Here is a 21817-nt window from a genome sequence, read left to right on the forward strand (position 1 = left end):
TGTGTGTGTGTGTGTGTGTGTGTGTGTGTGTGTGTGTGTGTGTGTGTGTGTAAATAATTACATCATACTTCAAAGTGCCAAAAATAAAATTTCCTTTTTGTTAGAGAGGAAAAAATCGCTATCATGCGTGAGAAGCATACTGCTTTGATGAAACCCATTGTATTTGCATTGGAACATGTACGGAGCATCACAGCAGCTCCTGCAGAAACCCCTCATGAAAAATGGTTCCAGGACAACTATGGTGATGCACTTGAAAATGCCCTAGAAAAATTGAAGAATCCATCAAATCCTGCAAAGCCAGGAAGCAGCTGGATCGCTTTTAAAGAGGTACTGCCATAAGACTACCTGCAAGGAAGTACAAAAAAAGAAAATTTTTTTTTTTTTTTGGTGAGGCATTTGGGGCTTAAGTGACTTGCCCAGGGTCACACAGCTAGTATCATGTGTCTGAGGCTGGATTTGAACTCAGGTTCTCCTGACTCTAAGGCCAGTGCTTTATCCACTGTGCCACCTAGCTGCCCCTGAATTTTTCTTTAAATATTATGGGTGTTTTGTTTTTTGTTTTTCAAAGTTTCTTGACTTTCCCTCCTTTGGAGTTATGATCAGCTTTGGCAAAAGCTGTGTCATTCATTATAGGTTGTTTGGGTTTGCTTTTTGTTTTGTTTTGATTTGACAAACTGAAGTTTCCTTCATTGATGTTAGAACCTGCAACATAAATTATTATTAAGTGTTCACCCTGTGCTACTTTATATACTGTCCATTATGGTAGATAACCCAAAGATGGTGAGCTAGCCCCACTCTCAATTGATTGTTAAATATAAAGTGCCCAAGCTCAGTATTCTTTGCCTTTTACTAAATTCCGGTCATCTTCTCTTCTGTTACAGGGAAAAAAAATAAAAGGAGAGTGAGTGTTTGATCCTCTGTCCATATAATTAACTTAGTTTCTTTAGTAAATGTATTTAATGTTTATAATAACAAAAAGGCACACAACCTGATAACACTTTATTAGCATAGAAAATAAAACTAATATTGGACTTTTAAATTACTTTTATAAGTTGTGGAAATAATTCAGAATGACTAAATTAGGAAAGATGGTATATTAAAATAAAATGTATTAATATTTATCCGAAGTTTCCACCATGTATTTGTAAGATATGTTTTTAAAAGGAGCAACTTTATAAATTAATTGTGTGAAATAGATTTTGAACCCTAACATTTGCTACTTCTTTTTCCCTTATAATTAAGGGATTTTTTAAAATGTCAGTCGATAATATTTATTTACCTCTTAGAATGGAATCTTGTATGCCAAAGTAAATGTGAATAGGTAAGCATTATACTAATACATTGAACTTTAGGAATTTTTGTTGTTGATTTTTAATTTTAAATATAGGTGATGCTAAGTTTACAGCAGAGAGCACAAAAACGTGCTAGTTACATTCTACGTCTTGAAGAAATTAGTCCTTGGTTGGCTGCTATGACTAACACTGAAATTGCCCTTCCTGGAGAAGTGTCCGCCAGAGATACAGTAACAATTCACAGTGTTGGTGGTACCATCACAATCTTGCCTACTAAAACCAAACCAAAGAAACTTCTCTTTCTAGGTTCAGATGGGAAGAACTACCCTTATCTTTTCAAAGGTAAGATTTTAAATCCTCACCCTCTTCTCCCATTTGAAAAATAAGCTTTTTTTCTTAATAGAGAACAAATCCCTTTACATTTAAAACTAGTGCTTAAAATATGTTGGCTAAAAAAAAGTATATATCTTTTAAAATAAACTTGAGATGCAGTGCCTTACTATTATTAGTTTCTTTTTATATAACTTGCAATGACTTATTATTTAACTGTAAAAATTTAGAACATTGATTATTAGCTAGGACTGACTAATATCAAAAGGAAATGGTAAGGGTTATAGTTTATGGCCCCAGGAAATTAAGATGCTGTCATTACTTGGGTTCTTTTCCCCAAAAGGTTGTAGATGTAGAAATTTTAAAGCATGGTTAATAGTTTGGTTATTTTCAATCACTTCATTCCTTGCACTGGAAGTAGAATTATCCATCAGAGCCATTCTTATTATAACTATGGCTCTGTCTCTGTTGCTAAGAATTAATAAAGATACATAAGGATTATCTGTTGAAAATTTTTACATCCCCTGAGCAACCCAGTATCTCCCTTTTTATTTAGCCAGATATTCTGAATATGCTATATTTTATTTTTAATTGTAGGACTGGAAGATTTGCATCTAGATGAGAGAATTATGCAATTCTTGTCTATTGTGAATACAATGTTTGCTACAATTAATCGTCAAGAGACACCTCGTTTCCATGCTAGACATTATTCTGTGACACCATTAGGAACCAGGTCAGGTCTCATCCAGTGGGTAGATGGAGCCACACCTTTGTTTGGTCTTTACAAACGATGGCAACAACGAGAAGCTGCCTTACAAGCACAGAAGGTAAGTACTTTTATTGTTTTGTGAGCTCAAAATGCATATTTATGTCTATCAAAATACACACACACACACAGATACATATAAGTGCTAGTGACATTTTTTTAAATCATACTTTTTTCTAGTCCAGTAATTTAATAAATGTTTAAGTACTCAATAAGAGTCTGTGTGAGGTGCTGGGAATATACCAGTTGGTAGTATGTGAGAATACATTAGAAAGAATAAAGGTGTAGTTTAATGGAAATGTGATTTTTGGTTAAACTTACCTTAAAATAAAAAAAAAAATGAGACTACTCATTGAATATTGAGTAATATTAAATCATTGGTGATTTGATGTTAAAAATATAAAAAGGAATACAAAGATGTTTATGTATTGGTGTTTTAAATATTGTTTGTTTTGAATATTGTACATTTTGTATTCACTACTCCATGCTGCCAGGAAGATCTCAGTTTAAACTCACTTGACACACAGTTAGCTGTATGAACCTCGGCAAGTCACTTTTCTCTCAGTGCTCTAGGCCAGTAGTGTCAGTCTCAGATAGAAAAGGGGACCACTAGTCTATACATAAGGATCCCTGCAGGCCATACTGACTTAATTTTCATATGTGCTATTATATATCACATTGTTATTTAGTTTGTTAAGTATTTCTTAATTATACTTTTAATGTGGTTCAGCTGCACTTGGCAGTGTGGTGGGCCAACTGTTTCATACCTCTGCTCTAGGCAACACTCTAGGACTATAAATCACAGAGAATGTTCCATTGTATTGGTGGAAGGAGTTTCCTCACTTGGGAGTTCCCAATCCCTATCAATGTTTTCTATTAAATTAAATTCACAGGTTTGATTTGTTGAGAAAAACTTGACAGAAAAGAGTATGAAATTATGGTAAAGATAATTTTTTTTTAAGTAAAAGAGAGGCAAATAGAAATAATTCTGACACTTATGAATTAAAACTGAAAGAAAAAGTAATGGTACATAAATGATATCTCTACTAAAGAAACAGTGCCAGAGTTAAAGGGGATATTGGGTCATAAGGAAGATGATTAAGCTATTTGGTACATCAAAAACTAAACCAGGAGGACTTGGACAGGTAGACAATTTCAATAATGTTGAAAAAATGAATTGGGTTTTTGGCTTTTTGTTTGTTTTTAACAATTCTTTAGTTTAAACTTGTGGTTCTAAAAGCCATTTCTGTTTCCCCTGTAAGTTCTTAGTTTTTAAAAGTGTTGTAAACTGTCAGCTCAGTGATACTAGCTGACATTTTTAAAGTTATATAATGTTTTTTAGATTTTTCTTATTTGGCCATCACTGTAATAATGTGAAGTAGGCTCTATAGGCATTATACACATTTTATAGGTGAAGGAAATCAAAATTTGGAGAGTTTAAGTGATTTGCTCAAAGTCACATAGCGAGAGTTGTAAGATGCAGTTCAAACTCAAGTCTCTTCTGGCCACAGAATCCAGCATTCTTTTGACTATCCCCTGCTGCCTCTCATTTGTCATTTCCTTATTAGTGTTTTTATTTGTAAAAGTATAATGATAAATTTTGATAAAAATGATATTTTAAGTACGTTTAAAAAATTTTTTGGCATTCTGTTTTTTAAAAAATGATTAATGCTTTTTGTTTTTATGTCATATTTCTAATTCCTTTCATATCCAGAGAGCACTTACTTATAACAAAGACTTAAAAGAAAGAAAAAAAGCATTTCAGCAAAGCTAACAGACTTAACAGCTCTGTCTGACAGTACCAACAATTCAAACTTTTGTTGGAAATAAAATTGCAGGGTTTTTTTGTTTGTTTTTTAACAGGCTCAAGATTCTTACCAAACTCCTCAAAATCCTGGAATAGTACCCCGGCCAAGTGAACTTTATTACAGTAAAATTGGACCTGCCTTAAAAGCAGTTGGACTTAGTCTTGATGTTTCTCGTCGTGATTGGCCCCTTAATGTGATGAAGGCTGTGTTAGAAGAGCTAATGGAGGCAACACCACCAAATCTTCTGGCTAAGGAGCTGTGGTCATCTTGTACTACCCCTGATGAATGGTGGAGAGTTACACAGGTATGGTTTGTTTAAAATAAAGCTTAGGGCTTTGATGGTTGAGGGTAACACAATAAAGACCTAAATTTAAAATGCGTAATATTTATATCCCTGATTGTAATCTTAACTAGGGACATAGGAAGAAACACCAAGTAGTTTTAAGTGAGACCCTGGGTGGGGGAGAAGGTAAGCATACCCAAAAAAAAAAATTAGAAATAGGAAGAAAAGTAAACTAGTTAGAAGGGTGGGCCATCTATGAGAGATTGGAGTTGTGGTTTTGATACTGGTTTCAAAGCATTGTTTTCATGTTTAAAAAATAATTGTTAGTGATGTATGAAATCTTTTTTATTTTTAAGTCCTATGCAAGATCTACCGCAGTCATGTCTATGGTTGGATACATAATTGGCCTTGGAGATAGACATCTGGATAATGTTCTTATAGACATGACTACAGGAGAAGTTGTTCACATAGATTATAATGTTTGCTTTGAAAAAGGTAAAATAGAATTGATTTTTGTATATTTATAAAATATAGAATCTTTAAATTTATATTTGAGGAGCCACCTGAAGTGAGTAGGAGGTCTAAAATAAGAACAAAAATATCTTGTTGTTTAGGTAAAAGTCTTAGAGTTCCTGAAAAGGTACCCTTCCGCATGACACACAACATTGAAACAGCCCTGGGTGTGACTGGAGTAGAAGGAGTTTTCAGGCTTTCTTGTGAGCAGGTATGCTTCCTCCTTTTTTTGGGTACACTTTAATAAAGTAAGCAAACATATCTATTATTCTTACCTGCAAAATAAGATTTTCTTTTTGTAAGGAAAGTAACCACAAAACTAATGTAAAATTATTTATTTAAAAGTATTTTATTTATTTAAACAGGTTCTGCACATCATGCGACGTGGAAGAGAGACTTTGCTTACATTACTGGAAGCTTTTGTGTATGATCCCCTGGTGGACTGGACAGCAGGGGGAGAAGCAGGATTTGCTGGAGCTGTCTATGGTGGTGGTGGCCAGCAAGCTGAAAACAAACAAAGTAAAAGAGAAATGGAGAGAGACATTACACGAAGCCTTTTCTCATCCAGAGTAGCTGAAATTAAGGTGAAATAAATATGATAATGTATATCATATACTATATATGTTTGAATATATAGTTAAAAGTATGTCAGTGACTTGAACCACCACTACTACTTAAATATAACTGTTCACCTAAAGGTTCAGTATTGAAATCATATTATATATTACACAGGAATTTTGTTCAGTTGAAGTCTTAGTTAATACTGCTTTTTCTTCTAAAAGCACTATGCTAGTGAATCAAGTCTTTTAATTTACATCAGGTCCCTTGAAAAGAAAAAAAAATCTCCCAGTATTTTGTCAAGGGGCCATGTATTGTATTTACCTTCATTTGTTTAATTATTTACATATCATTTTTCTTCTACTGTCTGATAGTACATTTTGCTTTTTGTATGATTAAGTTAATGATGCTAAACTGTCTGAGTAAAATGGCTGTAAGAAGGCTTTCTAATAAGAATAATTTTTTTTTTTTTAGGTAAACTGGTTTAAGAATAGGGATGAAATGCTGGTTGTGCTTCCCAAGCTAGACAGCAGTTTAGAAGAATATCTGAACTTGCAAGAACAACTGACAGATGTTGAGAAATTACAAGGCAAGCTCCTTGAGGAGATTGAATTCCTGGAAGGAGCTGAAGGAGCTGATCATCCTTCTCACACTCTACAGCACAGGTATAAAAGAATTGTTGAATATTTGTTTATAAGTGTACTTTTTAATGCCCATGTGACTTTGTGCAAGGAAATCATTCTATCTCTCAGTTCTCTCATCTGTAAAATGAAAGAATTGGAATGGATATCCTCAGGTGTTCATTTCAGTTCTAAATTTGTCATCTATGAACCTGTGAATTTTTTTTTTCCATAGTTAGTATAGAGGAAAGACTACTAGAAATACTGCTGGAGAACTTGGGTTCAAATCCCTACTCTGCTACTTATTAGTACCTCAAATGAATTAACTTCTGTGGTCCGTAATTTCCTTAATTATAAAATGAGGAAGTTGGTCTAGATAACGGGGGGCCCCTGAGACCTTTTCATGGGAACCATGAGGTCAAAACTACTTTAATCCTACTAAAACATTATTTGCTTATTAAAATACTCCTCCCTTTTTCAGCTGCATATCTATGTGAGGCTATATTTTCAAATTTGCTTCTACTAAAACAGCACATTGTAGCAGGTTGAATGCAGAAGCAGATTTGAGGATCTAGCTGACTTCTTAAGCTAGATATTGAAGAGATTTGCAAAAAAATTGTAAAAACAATGCCAGTGTAATGATAAATATTCTAATAATTCATCAGTTTTTATATTTAATTTGGCAAATATGAATAGGTGTAACCCACATAAACAAAAACTCTTTGGAGTCTTCAATTTTTAAAAAAGGCCTTCAGACCAGAAAGTTGAGAACTTTTTGTATAGAGGAACATCACAGTAGAAAATCTCAGATCCCTTCCAGCTCTAAGTTTTTGATCCTTTGTTTAATACCAGCCTCATTTTAAATGATTAAAACAACGTAAGCACAAATCACAAAACTTTTTTTAAGTTGTCATCTTTTCAGCAATTGACTCTTATTCATCTAACATTAATTCAGAGGAAATATTTTTTCTTTGATTTCTTTAATTCAGGTACTCTGAACATACACAACTGCAGACTCAGCAAAGAGCTGTTCAGGAAGCAATCCAGGTGAAACTGAATGAATTTGAACAGTGGATAACACATTACCAGGCTGCATTTAATAATTTAGAAGCAACACAACTTGCAAGTCTTCTTCAAGAGATTAGCACACAAATGGACCTTGGTATGCTGCAGTTGTAATATATAAACAGTGTTGTATGACAGTGAAACATTTTCCTTGATGGTCTGCATTATGCTATTTCCTAAGTTACTGCTACAATTTAATTCCATTATATTAAGTTTTGCATTTTGTTTTATAGGTCCTCCAAGCTATGTACCAGCAACTGCTTTTCTTCAGAATGCTGGTCAGGCTCATTTGATCAGCCAGTGTGAACAGCTTGAGGGAGAGGTTGGTGCTCTTCTGCAGCAGAGGCGGTCAGTATTAAGAGGATGTCTTGAGCAGCTGCATCACTATGCAACTGTAGCTCTTCAATACCCAAAAGCGATATTTCAGAAACACCGAATTGAACAGTGGAAAGCTTGGATGGAAGAACTTATCTGTAACACAACAATTGAGCACTGTCAGGAATTATACAGAAAGTAAGTTATAGGCAACAGGGTAAAGTTGAGGGAAGTAAAAATTCTTGGCACATATTCTTAGTAAAAAAAAAAAATCAGTTAATCAAAAAACTTTATAGAAGGTTCACATGGGAAATTTTAAGTCACTTTTCATGGGCTTTTATTGTTCTTGTATTTTTTTATTTTAATTAAAAATAATAAATAGTGCTTTTCATGAGCAATTATAATTATGTCACAGATTCAAATCTGTGTCTTGTGATTGTTTTTTACAGATATGAGATGCAGTATGCTCCCCAACCACCTCCAACAGTATGCCAATTCATAACTGCCACAGAAATGACTCTCCAGCGTTATGCTGCGGATATAAATAGCCGACTTATCAGACAAGTGGAGAGGTTGAAGCAGGAAGCAGTTACTGTGCCAGTCTGTGAAGAACAATTGAAAGAAATTGAACGTTGTATTAAAGTTTTTCTACATGAAAATGGAGAAGAAGGGTCTTTGAGCCTAGCTAGTGTTATTATTTCTGCCCTTTGCACCCTTACAAGGTAAGTTAGATGTTTATAGGACCATGCTCTATGTTGAGACTATTAGATTGTAAACCCTAAAGGGGCAGGAACTAAATTGTGTTTCTTCTTTTTGTTCACAATGTTTTGTACAATATAGGTATTTAATGGTGCTTTGTGCTTTATGAACAGAAATTAGTTTATTTTTTATGTCAGTGCTCAATACATTGGTACCAGGTTGGTTTTATGCCTACTAATTTCATTGTAGTGCCTAATATTTTCAATAATATTACCAGGAAAAGGTCTGAAACACTCCGTCACATTTAATGTGGGCATCAATCAGAATATGTCTTCAGAGCACTCCTAAAGCCTTTTAGCTACCATTTCACCTGTGCTGCTGTAGGTATTGGCTCTGCTAATCTTTCTAGACCACCATGATGAAATTTACAAGGGGTGGGCCAATGACCCTCATAGTTTTTCACTTTTCCATGGTACAGGAGATAACCTGGGCATATATGCTCTCTCAGCCTTTTCACAAGTTCTGAAATCCTTTTATGAACTCATTGGTCCTAAATTAGGAGCCTAAAGGAGGACCTGTGCTGATGTGTTGCCTTTTTAATGGCCTCCTTTTCATTTCCTGAAGGTTGAAAGTTTTGTAGGATTTTTAGATCTGGAATAATTTATCAAAAGACTGACGGTGGAAATTTTGTATCTTTAAAATTGTCTAGATTTGAATAGATTGTCTACTCTAAATGTGACTTCTTCACATAATGCTTCAAATAACTGACTTTTGTGTCTAATATTGATAATTAATTTGTAAAGTCAGTGTACATTTTTTCTCATTATTTAAATATCTCATTTAGGCGTAATCTAATGATGGAAGGTGCTGCATCTAGTGCTGGAGAACAGCTTGTTGATCTCACTTCACGGGATGGAGCCTGGTTCTTAGAAGAACTATGTAGTATGAGCGGAAATGTTACATGTCTTGTTCAGTTATTGAAGCAGTGCCATCTGGTCCCACAGGACTTAGATATTCCTAACCCAATGGAAGCATCTGAGGCAGTTCACTTAGCTAATGGAGTATATACTTCACTTCAGGTAAAAAATTTCTTTATTTTACATCACTCTCATCTATTTTCTTTTCCGTGAATTTATGTTTTGTCGTGTTTTGTTTTTAATTCTTGTTAAGAAAGACTATTTCCTAAACAAAAGCATACTTGCCATTCATATTATTGAGTCAGCCTCATTTAAAAAAAATTTTTAACTTTGCTGTCAAATGAACTTTTTAGAAAAGGATAATTACAATCATTGATATAGAAATAAAACTTGCTTTATATATGCTTTCTCCTTTCATCACACACACACTCTCTCTCTTTCTCCCTCTCTTTCTCTGTCTCTCCCGGTGGGAAAGAGGTACAAGTTATTATCCTTATTTTATAAGAGAAGGTGCGAGAGCAGGGCCTAGAACCCAGGTTTCTGACTCTAAACCCTGTATTATTTCCAATATACCACAGCTGTGGCTATCTGAACTACAGTGAGAGTGAGGATTTTCATAAATCAGTTAAAATTGTGATCTCTTATGTAAATTTTAATCCCATGTTACAATCTGTTTGTGTGTCTAGTGAGAGACATTTTTGTTTACCCTAAGTCATATAAACTTACACTTTAAATATTGAACATATTTCTTAGTTCAAATTTACATAGCACTTTAAAGTTTGTAAAGCCATTTATCTGTATTGTCTCATTTCATCTATTATGTATATCATCCAGAAAATTAATGTAAGAATCCCTATTTAGACATCCATTTATAGTAAAAATTCAAATAAAAATTTTGTAACCATTGCAGTTTGACAATAGAATTTAGAAAGACACTGTTTTAAAGTTTTGATGTTGAAATGAAACCAAGCACTGTGAGTCATTGCCCTAATTAGTAATTACTGTTGCATTATTGTAGAAAACAGGTTTCTCCTTCATTCTCCAGATAGCTAGTGTATTGGTCCCTGAACCTATTTGATCACACCACCTTTGTCAATAAAAAGTTTTTTTAATACCCCTCCCCAAGAAAAAAATGTGTATATCTACTTGTTCATAGATTTTACACACAAAGACATTTTAAAATTATGAGATAAAGATGACATAAATTTTGAAAATATTAAAGTTTTAATGAGAAGATTATAATCGAATATGCTTCTTTATTTTTAAAAACTTTAGTTTAACATTTTGGGGTCCAGCAATTGAAAGATCTAGTTTTAAGTTCAGTTTATTTCTGTACTTGGATTTTTTTGTTGTCAATGCTAAAATAGATACCTCACAAAGATACATAGGTCCAAATGAAAGAAGTACATCATTGTACTTACTAAATCATACTCATTTTTAAATACCATCTACTCCATTATGCAAAGATTTTTGTTGAAATTCAGCTGTTATATTTCTATGTTCTCTGATGTCAAATCAATTCTTGCAAACTCATCAGAAAGTGTTGTATTTTTGTGTTTTTTAACAAATAAGTTCAAAACCCAGTAAACTCTTACCTGGGAAGATTTTTAACAAGTTAAAAAAATTCTTTTTCCACCTTTTTTTTAAGTGTGCAGATAGGAGTTTTTAATTGGTGATGTACTTAACAGTGCTTTTGAGAGACTATCCAGGAGAGGATGCTCATCAGTGTCACATTCTACAGAAATATCTAGAAGAATGAGGATTGAGAAAAGGCCTTCAAACTTGGCAATTAAGAGATCATTGGTAACTTTGAAGAGAGTTTCATTTGTGTGTAGAGTCAGGATAACAAGGAAGTTGAGGATATGAGAAATTGGTGGAATTTTCATTAGAAATGGAGGAATCTGAGATCTTCATTGTAGATCCTAACCCATTTGTGCCTGCTCAGCCTGGGTTCTTCACTCTTTCCCCCTAAAAAAATGAAAAGAGGTTGAGAAGAAGATTCCTCACTTACTGTCTTCCCACTGAGCTATCAGATAATCTGAAGTTCTGAGTGTGGGAGATGGAATTTTGCCCATGCAGCAACCATGGGAGGCCAACAGTCATAGTATAGAGTGGGGAGTATTCAGCTACATGATCAAAGGGGAGAGTTGTAAGATTTTTGAGTTGGAGATAGTCTATTCTGAAGAGGGTGAGCCAAAACTCATTCTCTTATCCTCCATTTGATTATGTACTCCTTGGTATGTCCCCATTTTGGAAAGCACTGAGTTAGTAGGATGTGACTGTTGAAATAATGCAAAAGTATTACTAAATGATGTTTGTTGTATGTTCATAGGAATTGAACTCCAATTTTCGGCAAATAATATTTCCAGAAGCACTTAGATGTTTAATGAAAGGAGAATATACATTAGAAAGTATGCTTCACGATCTGGACACTCTTATTGAACAAACAACTGATGGAGTTCCTTTACAGACATTAGTTGAGTCTCTTCAAGCCTACTTAAGAAATGCAGCCATGGGATTAGAAGAAGAAACACATGCTCATTATATAGATGTTGCAAGGTAAATGACTCTCTAATAATCCCTTCTCTTGTGCTTGAGAGAAAAGGTGGATAGAATAAAAGAATGTTCCTTTTAGCTTTCATTATTGATTTATAAGCATAAAAGTTACCTGGAAGATTTACATTTTATATTATGTATAGGTCCTACTGTTTATAATAAATATATTATGTATTTTATATAGAGATTTAAGAACATTCAAAACCAAATGCAGGATCAGCTGTTGTAGGATTCATCAGAATAAGTAAAACAATTAGTACATTAGAAAATTTATGAGATTTGCTTTAACTTTAAATTTGAGGTGGCAGAACTAAGTATTCCTTGTTCTTGCCATTCATTTTTTTCTCATCCCAATTCAGATATAATAGTCTTAATAATTTTTAATTACCTTGAATGTTTCTGTATTTTTGGAGAGGACCATTTACAGATTTTTGTGTATATATTCATAAGCATATTTGTATTACACATAAAATAAAAATGTGTGTGTGTACACACGTGAATAGTGTGGCATTTTTATGTTGGGGTTTTTGAGACTAGCTCTTTTGAGGCTAATTCATTCATTCCTTGGCATAGTGCCTACAATTTGGGTATCTGCCATCAAGTCACCAATGAAACTGGGCTTTGTTAGAGAGTTGAAAACTGAAAGAAAGAAAAGCACACTCTCAGTTAACAAGTATTAAGTACCATCTAGCCAATTAAGTCTTTTTCTTTCTTTCTTTTATATATCACTTTAATTTCCAGATATGTCCATTCTCATTTCCCTATTTAAAGAGCCATTCATTCTAACAATAACAAAGAATAAAAAATAAAGGTGGGAAGAGGGATCAGGGATTAAGTGCTCTTGAATGTAAAACCCAATACAGCACCCAAGTTTGACAACATGTATGTACAATGTTTCATTCCTGTATTCTGCCATCTCTGCAAAAAGGAAGGGGGAGGGTGAATTTTCTCATCTCAGAGATCAGTCTGTGTCATAATAATTGGACAGCAGACTTAAAATCCTCAGAACTAAACCAGTTCTTATTTCCTTCAATCCCCTTGGAAGACATTGAAGTTCTGAAGGAACACTTGTTTCTTCTCCCTCTATTGAATTGTTAGTACTACATCATCATACATCCTCTTCCAAATTGCTCTTACGTTTGTATTTCAGATTTCTTGCTCAGCTTTGGTCTTTTCATCTGAAATACTTAAAAGTTCTGTATTCCATTAAAAGCCCCCCCCCCTTTTTTTTCCTTGTAGAATTCCACTCACCTTGATAAGTTAAATTATTTTTATATTGTAAATGCCTATCTGTTGCCTTTTGGAATGTCGTATTCCATTTTCTCTTAATATAGTAGAAACTTTCATGTCTTACATTGTTCTGATTTTGGTGTCTTAGTACTTGGGGCACTTTATGCTTGCAGTGTTTTTTGTTTGTTTTGTTTTTTCCTTTGATGTGAGAGTTCTGGATTTGGGCTATGATATTTATTCCTGAAACTTCCTTTTGAGGTTTCTTTCTGGTGATGATAAATAGATCTTTTTTTTTTTTTCCCACTCCACTTTGTCCTCTGGTTCTAATTGATCTAGGATGTTGCTTCTTTTCTTCTAGGTATTCAGATAGTCCTTGTAGAAAGTCCATTTTTTTTTCCCCTTTGAACCTCTGCTTGCACTTGTTGTAGAGTTCCTTTCTTTTCCTGGGCTGAATTTTATGGATCTCTACATTTGTCCTATTTTATACTGGCCGGTGTTTTCTTTGACTTACCCATGTCTTCAGTTTTAGTTCCTGAATTAGGGTTTTGTGCCAGGGCCAGGCTGTACCCCTTGTTGTACTTTTTTGGGTGTGGAGTTCAGCCACCGAGATCTTTAAGTTTCAGAGTGCTGGATTTTCTCTAACCATCTCAGTACATGGGACCTTATAGTCCCTGAGTCAGGAGAATCTTGGTCTGAACGTGACCGCTGCCATTCCCAAGTTCCCATTTTAGAGCTTTCTTCTCCCCCTGGGGCTTTTTTGAGGTAGCTCTCTGCCTTTGTTGCCTCCAAACACAGAACCTTGCAGGCTGTTCGTGTTCTTGGCAGTTCTGGGAGTCTGTTCTATACTAGCAGGCTCCCTTTTCTATTGCCCTTAGGCTTGTGCTTTCCTTCTTTTGCAGTTTTGGGATGAAAGAAGTCAGTCTAAATTGCTTGATCATTATGCAATCTGGTGCAAATTGCAGGGTTTTATTAGAATAGATATGTCTGATATGGGTAATTTCCCTCCCCATTCAGGCAGCTGTCTTGGCCACACATGGATCTTATATGTGTGGATGGGAGGAATGGAGGGTGGGGAGAAAGAATAAAAAACCCTAAAAGTATTGTATACTATTTTTTAAAATGTTTTTAACTTTAATATTCAAGTTACACATCCATTTTTAGCTTACTGTCATATATGGTTTTCTTTCAAATTCTTGTGACATAGAGATTTCTTTCACCAAGTAATTTATGTTCTTGAGTTTATTGAACATTTGGTTATTGAGTTTGTTTCTGATTCTTTTCCTGTCCAGTCAGTTGCACTGATCTAATTTTCAGTTTTTTTAAACCAGCACCAAATTGTTTACTGCTTTATAGTATAATTTCTTCTTAATTCGTATTGCTTTTTCCATTATTCCTTTTGAAATTCTATATCTTTTGTGTACAGCTCTTGTTCTGAGTTTCAGAGCAATCCTCTAATGCTAGCATTGATTGTTTTGTATCTTGCTTGAATTACCAGAGGAAAAGGATATTATTTCTTTTCTACTCATCTTAAAGGTAACTTTAGGCCTCCCTGCCCTAATAACTTTTTAATATCAAAAAAAAACCGAAGTAAATTGCAATTTTTCCCACTAGCTTTAGCTGGAAGAAGAAAAGATTTGATTTGCCCTCAAATTCATGCTTATTAAATCTGATCCTGGTCTCTCATACAAGAATAAACTGGTAAATTTAGGGTAAAATTGAACTTCAAGATCTCGAACAGAAGTCTGTCAACCAAGTAGCATGTATGAAAGACATTCACTGATTAGAGCAATAATTAATTTTTAAACAGAGGTGCCCTCTCCTTTTTTTTCCCCCCCTCACCACTCTCCCAAAATAACCCCATATACATTACATGTACCATATTAAGTGGCAGAAATGTTTTTTTTTTAATGTTGACAGTTTACTGATACATATCATTTGCATACATATCATAATAGGTGATTTTTTTTCATGTGCCTTGCACATAACAAGGTCTCAGTAAATCATTCTAAAATACATTGAGTACAGCAATTTACAACTCCTCAATTAGGAATTTTAGGCTTAAAAAAGGCTTTTTTTAGGTTCTTTTAAAATAGTATCATTTACTTCATTAGCTTTGCTTTCTGTGCAAAGGATTTTTCAAATCAGTAGTTAGCAATCACTTGAGAAATAGATAGCTATACTACATGAAAGGTAGTCTGGAGGAAGTAGATTCCTTCTCACTAATAGTTTGTCCATAAAGGCAAGATGACTAATAATTAGACTGTTTATTTAGGTACAGGCTGAACTGGGTATCCTCTAAGGTCCCTTCAGACTTTTGTTTTAGTAAAACTCAAGGCAGTTGGCATACTCCACTCCTATTTTATCAATGCAGTCAGTTAGTGAGATAGCAGAATCCAGCCTGTCTTTTTTTGTCCCAAAAAATCATTATCCATAGACCAAAATCTTACACGAAAAAACCAAAATAAAGTCAAAATGGGTACACAATTTAGATATAAAAGCTGATACTATAAGCAGACTGGGAGAGCAAAGAATAGTTTGACTGTCAAATTTATGGAGAAGAAAAGAATTTATGGCCAAACGAGATAGAGAACATTATGAAATGTAAAATGGATAATTTTGATTACATTAAATTGAAAAGGTTTGCATAAACAAATCCAATGTAACCAAGATTAGGAGGGAAGTAGAAAACTGGGAAAGAATTTTTACAACCAGTGTCTCTCATAAGGGACTCATTTCTAAAATATATAGAGAACTAAGTCAAATTTATAAGAATACAAGTCATTCCCCAATTGATAAGTGGTCAAAGGATATGAACAGGCAATTTTCAGATGAAGAAATTAAATCTATTTATATATATATATATAATATTAAATATATATTAAATATTAAATACATATTAAATATATTATTATATATAATATATTTAAATTATATAAATATATATTTATATAAATCTATATGAAAAAATGCTGTAAATCACTATTGATAGAGAAATGCAAATCAAAACAACTCTGAGGTACCACATCACACCTATCAGATTGGCTAACATGACAAAACAGGAAAATGATAAATGTTGGAGAAGATGTGGGAAAATTGGAACATTAATGCATTGTTGGTGGAGCTGTGAACTGATCCAGCCATTCTGGAGAGCAATTTAAGGGCTATAAAAATATGCATACCCTTTGACCCAGCAGTAGCACTTCTAGGGCTGTATCCTGAAGAGATCATAAAAATGGGAAAAGGACCCACATGTATAACAATATTTATAGCAGCTCTTTCTGTGGTGGCAAAGAATTGGAAACAGAGAGGATGCCCATCAATTGGGGAATGACTGAACAGGTTGTGGTAGATGAATGTAATGGGGTACTATTGTGCTATAAGAAATGATGAACTAAGGGGCAGCTAGGTGGCACAGTGGATAGAGCACCAGCCCTGAAGTCAGGAGGGCCTGAGTTCAAATGCGGCCTCAGACCAAACACTTGACACGTCCTAGCTGTGTGACCCTGGGCAAATCACTTAACCCCAATTGCCTAAAAACAAAAAAAAAGAAAAGAAAAGAAATGATGAACTAATGGACTTTAGAAAAACCTGGAAAGACGTGTATGGACTGATGCTGAGTGAAGTGAGCAGAACCAGGAGAATGTTATACACAGTAACAGTCACATTGTGTGATGACTAACTGATAAATTTAGCTCTTCTCAGCAATGCAGGGGTCTAAGACATCTCCAAAAGTCTCATGATGGAAAATGCTATCCACATCCAAAGAGAGAACTATGGAGTTGGAATACAAATCAAAGCATACTGTTCGCGCTTTTTTTTTCTTCTGTTTTGATTTGTTTCTTCTTTCTTGTGGTTCCTTCTGTTGGTTCTAATTCTTCTTTACAACATGATTAATGTGAAAATGTGTTTAATAGGAATGTATATGTAGAGCCTATATCAGATTGAATGCCATCTTGGGGAGGAAGATGGGGAGGGAGAGAGAGAAAAGTTAAAACTCAAAAGCTTATAGAAGTGGTTGTTGAAAACTAAAAATAAGTTAATTTTTTAAAAATCATTATTAAACAAGCATTTAGTAAGCACCTAATATGTGCCAGGAGCTGTTAGGTATTGAGGATATAAAGACAAAGACAAAGCAATCTATCATTCTACATTCTATCCTGTGTATACTTAGAGTCAGGTTATATGGTTTCTTTTCTAATTGTTGAGGTATAGGTGAAGTAAGTCCTTTGATGAAATTTAATAAATTTCTGCTTTGGTTAACAGTAAAGGTCCTTGAGCTGTTTTAATTTCCCATTCTTTTAATCAGGATACTGCATTCTCAGTATGGTGAATTGATTCAACCAAGAAATGGTTCAGTTGATGAAACTCCCAAAATGTCAGCTGGTCAGATGCTTTTAGTTGCTTTTGATGGAATGTTTGCCCAAGTTGAAACTGCTTTTGGCTTATTAATTGAAAAGGTAAGTGTTAACTTTATTTTAGGAATTAAATATATGCAGCAAATATTTGAGTGAATGGATGTGGGGAAAATGGAATGAAATATATATGTATTTTTTTTAATTGACAGCTAAATAAGATGGAAATACCTGTAGCTTGGCGTAAGATAGACATTATAAGGGAAGCCAGGAGTACCCAAGTTAATTTTTTTGATGACGATAATCACCGGCAAGTGCTAGAAGAAATTTTCTTTTTAAAACGATTGCAGACAATTAAAGAATTCTTCAGACTCTGTGGTACTTTTTCAAAAACATTGTCAGGTAAGTGTTTCATATTTGCAAAATATTGTTGAACTTGGTTGAGTCCTAAATTACCCCTTTCTGTTGTAGGTATGTGGGTTTGTTTTTGGTTTGGGTTTTTTGTGAAGTTTCATTTAGTATTTTATATGACCTGCCATCTGTTTTTTTTTTCTTTTTCTTTTATTTATTTATTTTGGACACTGTTTTATCTTTGACATCCAACTTTCTTAAATTCAGTAGAATATTTTTCTTTTTTAGGGTCAAGTTCACTTGAAGACCAGAATACTGTAAATGGACCTGTACAGATTGTCAATGTAAAAACACTTTTTAGAAACTCTTGTTTTAGTGAGGACCAAATGGCAAAGCCAATAAAGGCATTTACAGCAGACTTTGTGAGACAGTTATTAATTGGACTCCCAAATCAGGCCTTGGGTCTTACTCTTTGCAGTTTCATCAGTGCTTTAGGAGTAGATATAATTGCTCAAGTAGAAGCAAAAGACTTTGGCGCTGAAAGCAAAGTTTCAGTTGACGATTTGTGTAAGAAAGCAGTGGAACATAACATACAAATTGGAAAGTTTTCTCAGCTGGTCATGAACAGGGCAACAGTACTAGCCAGTTCATATGACACTGCTTGGAAGAAACATGACTTGGTTCGAAGACTAGAAACCAGTATTTCATCTTGTAAGACAAGCCTCCAAAGAGTACAGCTGCATATTGCCATGTTTCAGGTAAATCACATTAGATTTTAAAGGTTCACATAAACTTCTGTCCCTGGTAGTTTGGACTGATTTTCTCAAAATAAGTGGCACAAAATTTAAGCCAACAGTTCAAAAGAAAGAAACCTATCAAAGATTCTGCCTTATCCTCAGTTTGCTTCTTTAGAGATTTGTGCACCTAAGATATATTGTATCATTTCACCCAGTACATCATACATGCTTATGCTGCCATGAATATTTTTAAACAGTTTTTACAAGGATTGCCAATTAATTTTAAATTCCTTTTTTTCCCTTCCCTGAAATAGTGGCAGCATGAAGATCTCCTTATTAGTCGACCACAAGCCATGTCAGTTACACCTCCACCCCGTTCTGCTATTTTAACCAGTATGAAAAAGAAACTCCATACACTGAGTCAGATTGAAACTTCAATTGCAGCAGTGCAGGTATGTTGTGCCAACCTTCATGTTTTTTCTTCAGGGTATCTAAACATAGTAATTTCATCCATGATTAAATGAGTAGATGTCTGTGTTGAATTCTATCAGCAAGTATATCCCATTTATTAAGTAAGTGTAACAGATAATTATATTTTCCATTGTATTGTTGAACTATCTTCATATGTAAATTTTGAGCATGGGAGAGAACCAGATTGTGAATTCTATAAATTGCTATCTTTAAATGGAATCCTTGTGATCTGAAAGACTTCATGTATATTGCGAAGTGTGAAATTGCTAGAACAAAATTGTTTTTAATGAAATTTTCTTTGAACTCTAAGCCTTTGTTTTGTGTGGTTTATTTTCAAATTATACATGAGGTTTGGGCACTTATTTCCTGAGTTTTACAGATAAGGAAATTGAGAGTGGTTAACTCACTATTTTTAAATAGGAATTTTAATGCTGTGGTTTAAGAGTGAATAAAATACTATCTTCTGAGCTGATGCATAACTATACTGCTTCCTTCACTGTTTTTTTCAGTAATACCATCTTTCCTCAGTTTTTGCATATTTGCAACCATTTGAGACTATCTTTTATTCTTCCTCTCCCTTGCTTCTCATATCTAATTAATCACCATATCCTATTGATTTTTCTTTTGAAATATCTCTTGCATCTTTTCCCACTACCACTACTACTCTACTGTAGGTCCTCATTACCACCCACTTAGACTATTGGCAGTATTCTCTTATGAAGTCTTCTTGATTATGTTCTTTTCCTCCCTTCTCAAATCTACCATTCATTCTCCTATCAGAATCATAATTCTTATGTATGTATCTAGTTATGTTACTTATGTATTACAGTAATCTTTGCCTGTCACTTCCTCATACTGCCTTCCTGAAAGGCCATGGACTCTTCCTGTGGACCAGGGGCTCTTAACCTCTTTTGTGCTGTGCATCCCTTTGGCAGTTTGGCAAAGTCTGTAGACCCCTTCTCAGAATAATGTTTTTAATTTTTAAATGCATTAAATAAAATATGTAAGAATACAAAGAAAACCATTATATTGACACAATTATCAGAAATATTTTGGTGAATGTACTTGAGAGTTCATAGACTGGTTAGGACTCTCAATCTAGACTTTGTATCATCCTAAGCACCTAGCACAGTATTCCACAGAGAGGTACATGATAAATGTTTGTTGATAAATAAATCTTGTTTTGAACATTCTGTATGGTGCCCAGTATTGGCACTATTGGGATTGTATAGTTGTATTGGTATTTTTAAAAGAAGCTACTTTTTTTTTTTTAAATTTCCAGGAGAAACTAGCAGCACTTGAAGCAAGTATTGAACAGCGTTTGAAATGGGCAGGTGGGGCCAATCCTGCATTGGCCCCAGTCTTGCAAGATTTTGAAGCAACGATTGCTGAAAGAAGGAATCTTGTCCTTAAAGAAAGCCAAAGAGCAAGTCAGGTATGTTGAATTGCATTTTGTTTGTATTCTACTGTGATATTGGAGAAGCTTTATATTTGATATGTAACACAAAAGTCCTTTTGGGTTATTATCCTGTTCTTCCCCTGTCATGTGCCCATCTCCCCTAGTCATCTGAAATTGGAGCTAGTAGGTTGTAGTAATACACTTCCTTAACAGTGAAGTATAGTCTGCAACCTGCTGATAAGTCAGTAGATTATAGCCATTCTCCTAAGGCTCTTATTAGAGGTAAGTACAATTTTAATTAATCCTTTATCAGGTTACAACCAGTAATCGGAAACATAATGCAAACTTTTGCAATATTGGGAGTATTCTTTCTCTCTAGTATAGCCATCTTATTTGTATCACACTATACTGACAGCACCCCAGTCAGCAAGCATTAATTAAGCATCTGCTTTGTGCCAGGCACTATATTAAGTATTGGGATGCAGAGAAAGGCCAAAAAAAACCCAAAATAAGATATATACAGGATAAAAATAGGTAATTTCAGAGGGAATGTACTAAGATGTTTACTCTCTGCTTTTTTTGTTTTGCTTTATTTCATAGATCATTCCATATTATTTACATTTCTCATATTTGAAAGTCTTAATTTTATTAGTAGGCTTACATCGATAAGCCACAGTTTGACTGTTTTCCAACTGTTAGATATTTAAATTGCTATTAAACATCTTTGATCGAAGAACTTTTTTTCTTCTTTATAAACGAAGAGTCTGTTTCTAAATATTGAGTCAAAGAGTATGATTTTTAAAAATAACTCTTGCAGTGTCTTGCCAAATTGTTCAGCAAAAATTAACCTCTAACATGAGTGTTCATTTTTGTCTGAAATCCCTACCATCTTTGATTTTTGACTTTTTTTTTTATCAGTCTCTGTCAGTGTTGTATGAGTAAGGGTAGTACTTCAGCATTTTTAAAATTTATATTCCTTTGATTATTAGGTACTTTGAGTGTTTTTTAATGACTTTTATTTGTATCTTCTTTTAGAAACTAAATGCCCCATTTAAATCAGTTTCACATTTATTTTTTTCTATTCCATTTGTGGCCTGAATTTTCCCTAAATTTGCTGGTTCTCTCTCTTACCTTGAGTAAACTGCTCAATTCTACAGAATGTTTTTTTTATGTAATTAAAGCTGTTTACTTTGTTTCTTACTATAATTTATTTGAATTTGTTCAATAGATGAAAATGTATCTCCTTTCCATAGGTGAGATAGATTCCATTTTCTTCTAATTTTCTTTCTGATTCTGGTATTTGATTCATTTTAAATTTTTGTCTACTATATGTAATCCAGTATTTTAGCAGTATATATGAAATAAATCCTTTTCCCCAGTTTTTATTTACTGTAGGATTATCAAATGCTTATCTTCATAGATTTCTTCTTTAAGTTTTATTTTTAAATTCTTTATTTTTAAAACTTTTTTTTAACAGTTTTTGGTGCAAACACCAAATAAAATGAGCATTTCCATGTACAGAGTAGAATAGAAAAAGGATAGTGCATGAAATTGT

General features: G+C 33.9%; 1 protein-coding gene across 3 annotated transcripts in view; it reads left to right on the forward strand.

Moving 5' to 3' along the window:
- The window catches only part of LOC114052506 (serine/threonine-protein kinase SMG1), a 120517-nt gene that overhangs the window by 89321 nt on the left and 9379 nt on the right, over nt 1-21817 (forward strand). For all 3 annotated transcript variants that reach the window (XM_027875166.1, XM_027875165.1, XM_027875167.1), the window contains 18 exons: nt 105-327; nt 1388-1634; nt 2220-2449; nt 4252-4500; nt 4836-4974; nt 5094-5203; nt 5358-5576; nt 6025-6215; nt 7160-7332; nt 7469-7748; nt 8000-8272; nt 9094-9328; nt 11499-11725; nt 17259-17409; nt 17517-17706; nt 17944-18413; nt 18707-18844; nt 20146-20298. In XM_027875166.1, coding sequence (XP_027730967.1) covers nt 105-327; nt 1388-1634; nt 2220-2449; nt 4252-4500; nt 4836-4974; nt 5094-5203; nt 5358-5576; nt 6025-6215; nt 7160-7332; nt 7469-7748; nt 8000-8272; nt 9094-9328; nt 11499-11725; nt 17259-17409; nt 17517-17706; nt 17944-18413; nt 18707-18844; nt 20146-20298 — 3898 coding nt within the window. The remainder of the gene's footprint in view (nt 1-104; nt 328-1387; nt 1635-2219; nt 2450-4251; nt 4501-4835; nt 4975-5093; nt 5204-5357; nt 5577-6024; nt 6216-7159; nt 7333-7468; nt 7749-7999; nt 8273-9093; nt 9329-11498; nt 11726-17258; nt 17410-17516; nt 17707-17943; nt 18414-18706; nt 18845-20145; nt 20299-21817) is intronic.

This window comes from Vombatus ursinus, unplaced genomic scaffold (genome assembly GCF_900497805.2).
Source record: "Vombatus ursinus unplaced genomic scaffold, bare-nosed wombat genome assembly UNPS02014807.1, whole genome shotgun sequence".
Classification (NCBI taxonomy): domain Eukaryota; kingdom Metazoa; phylum Chordata; class Mammalia; order Diprotodontia; family Vombatidae; genus Vombatus; species Vombatus ursinus.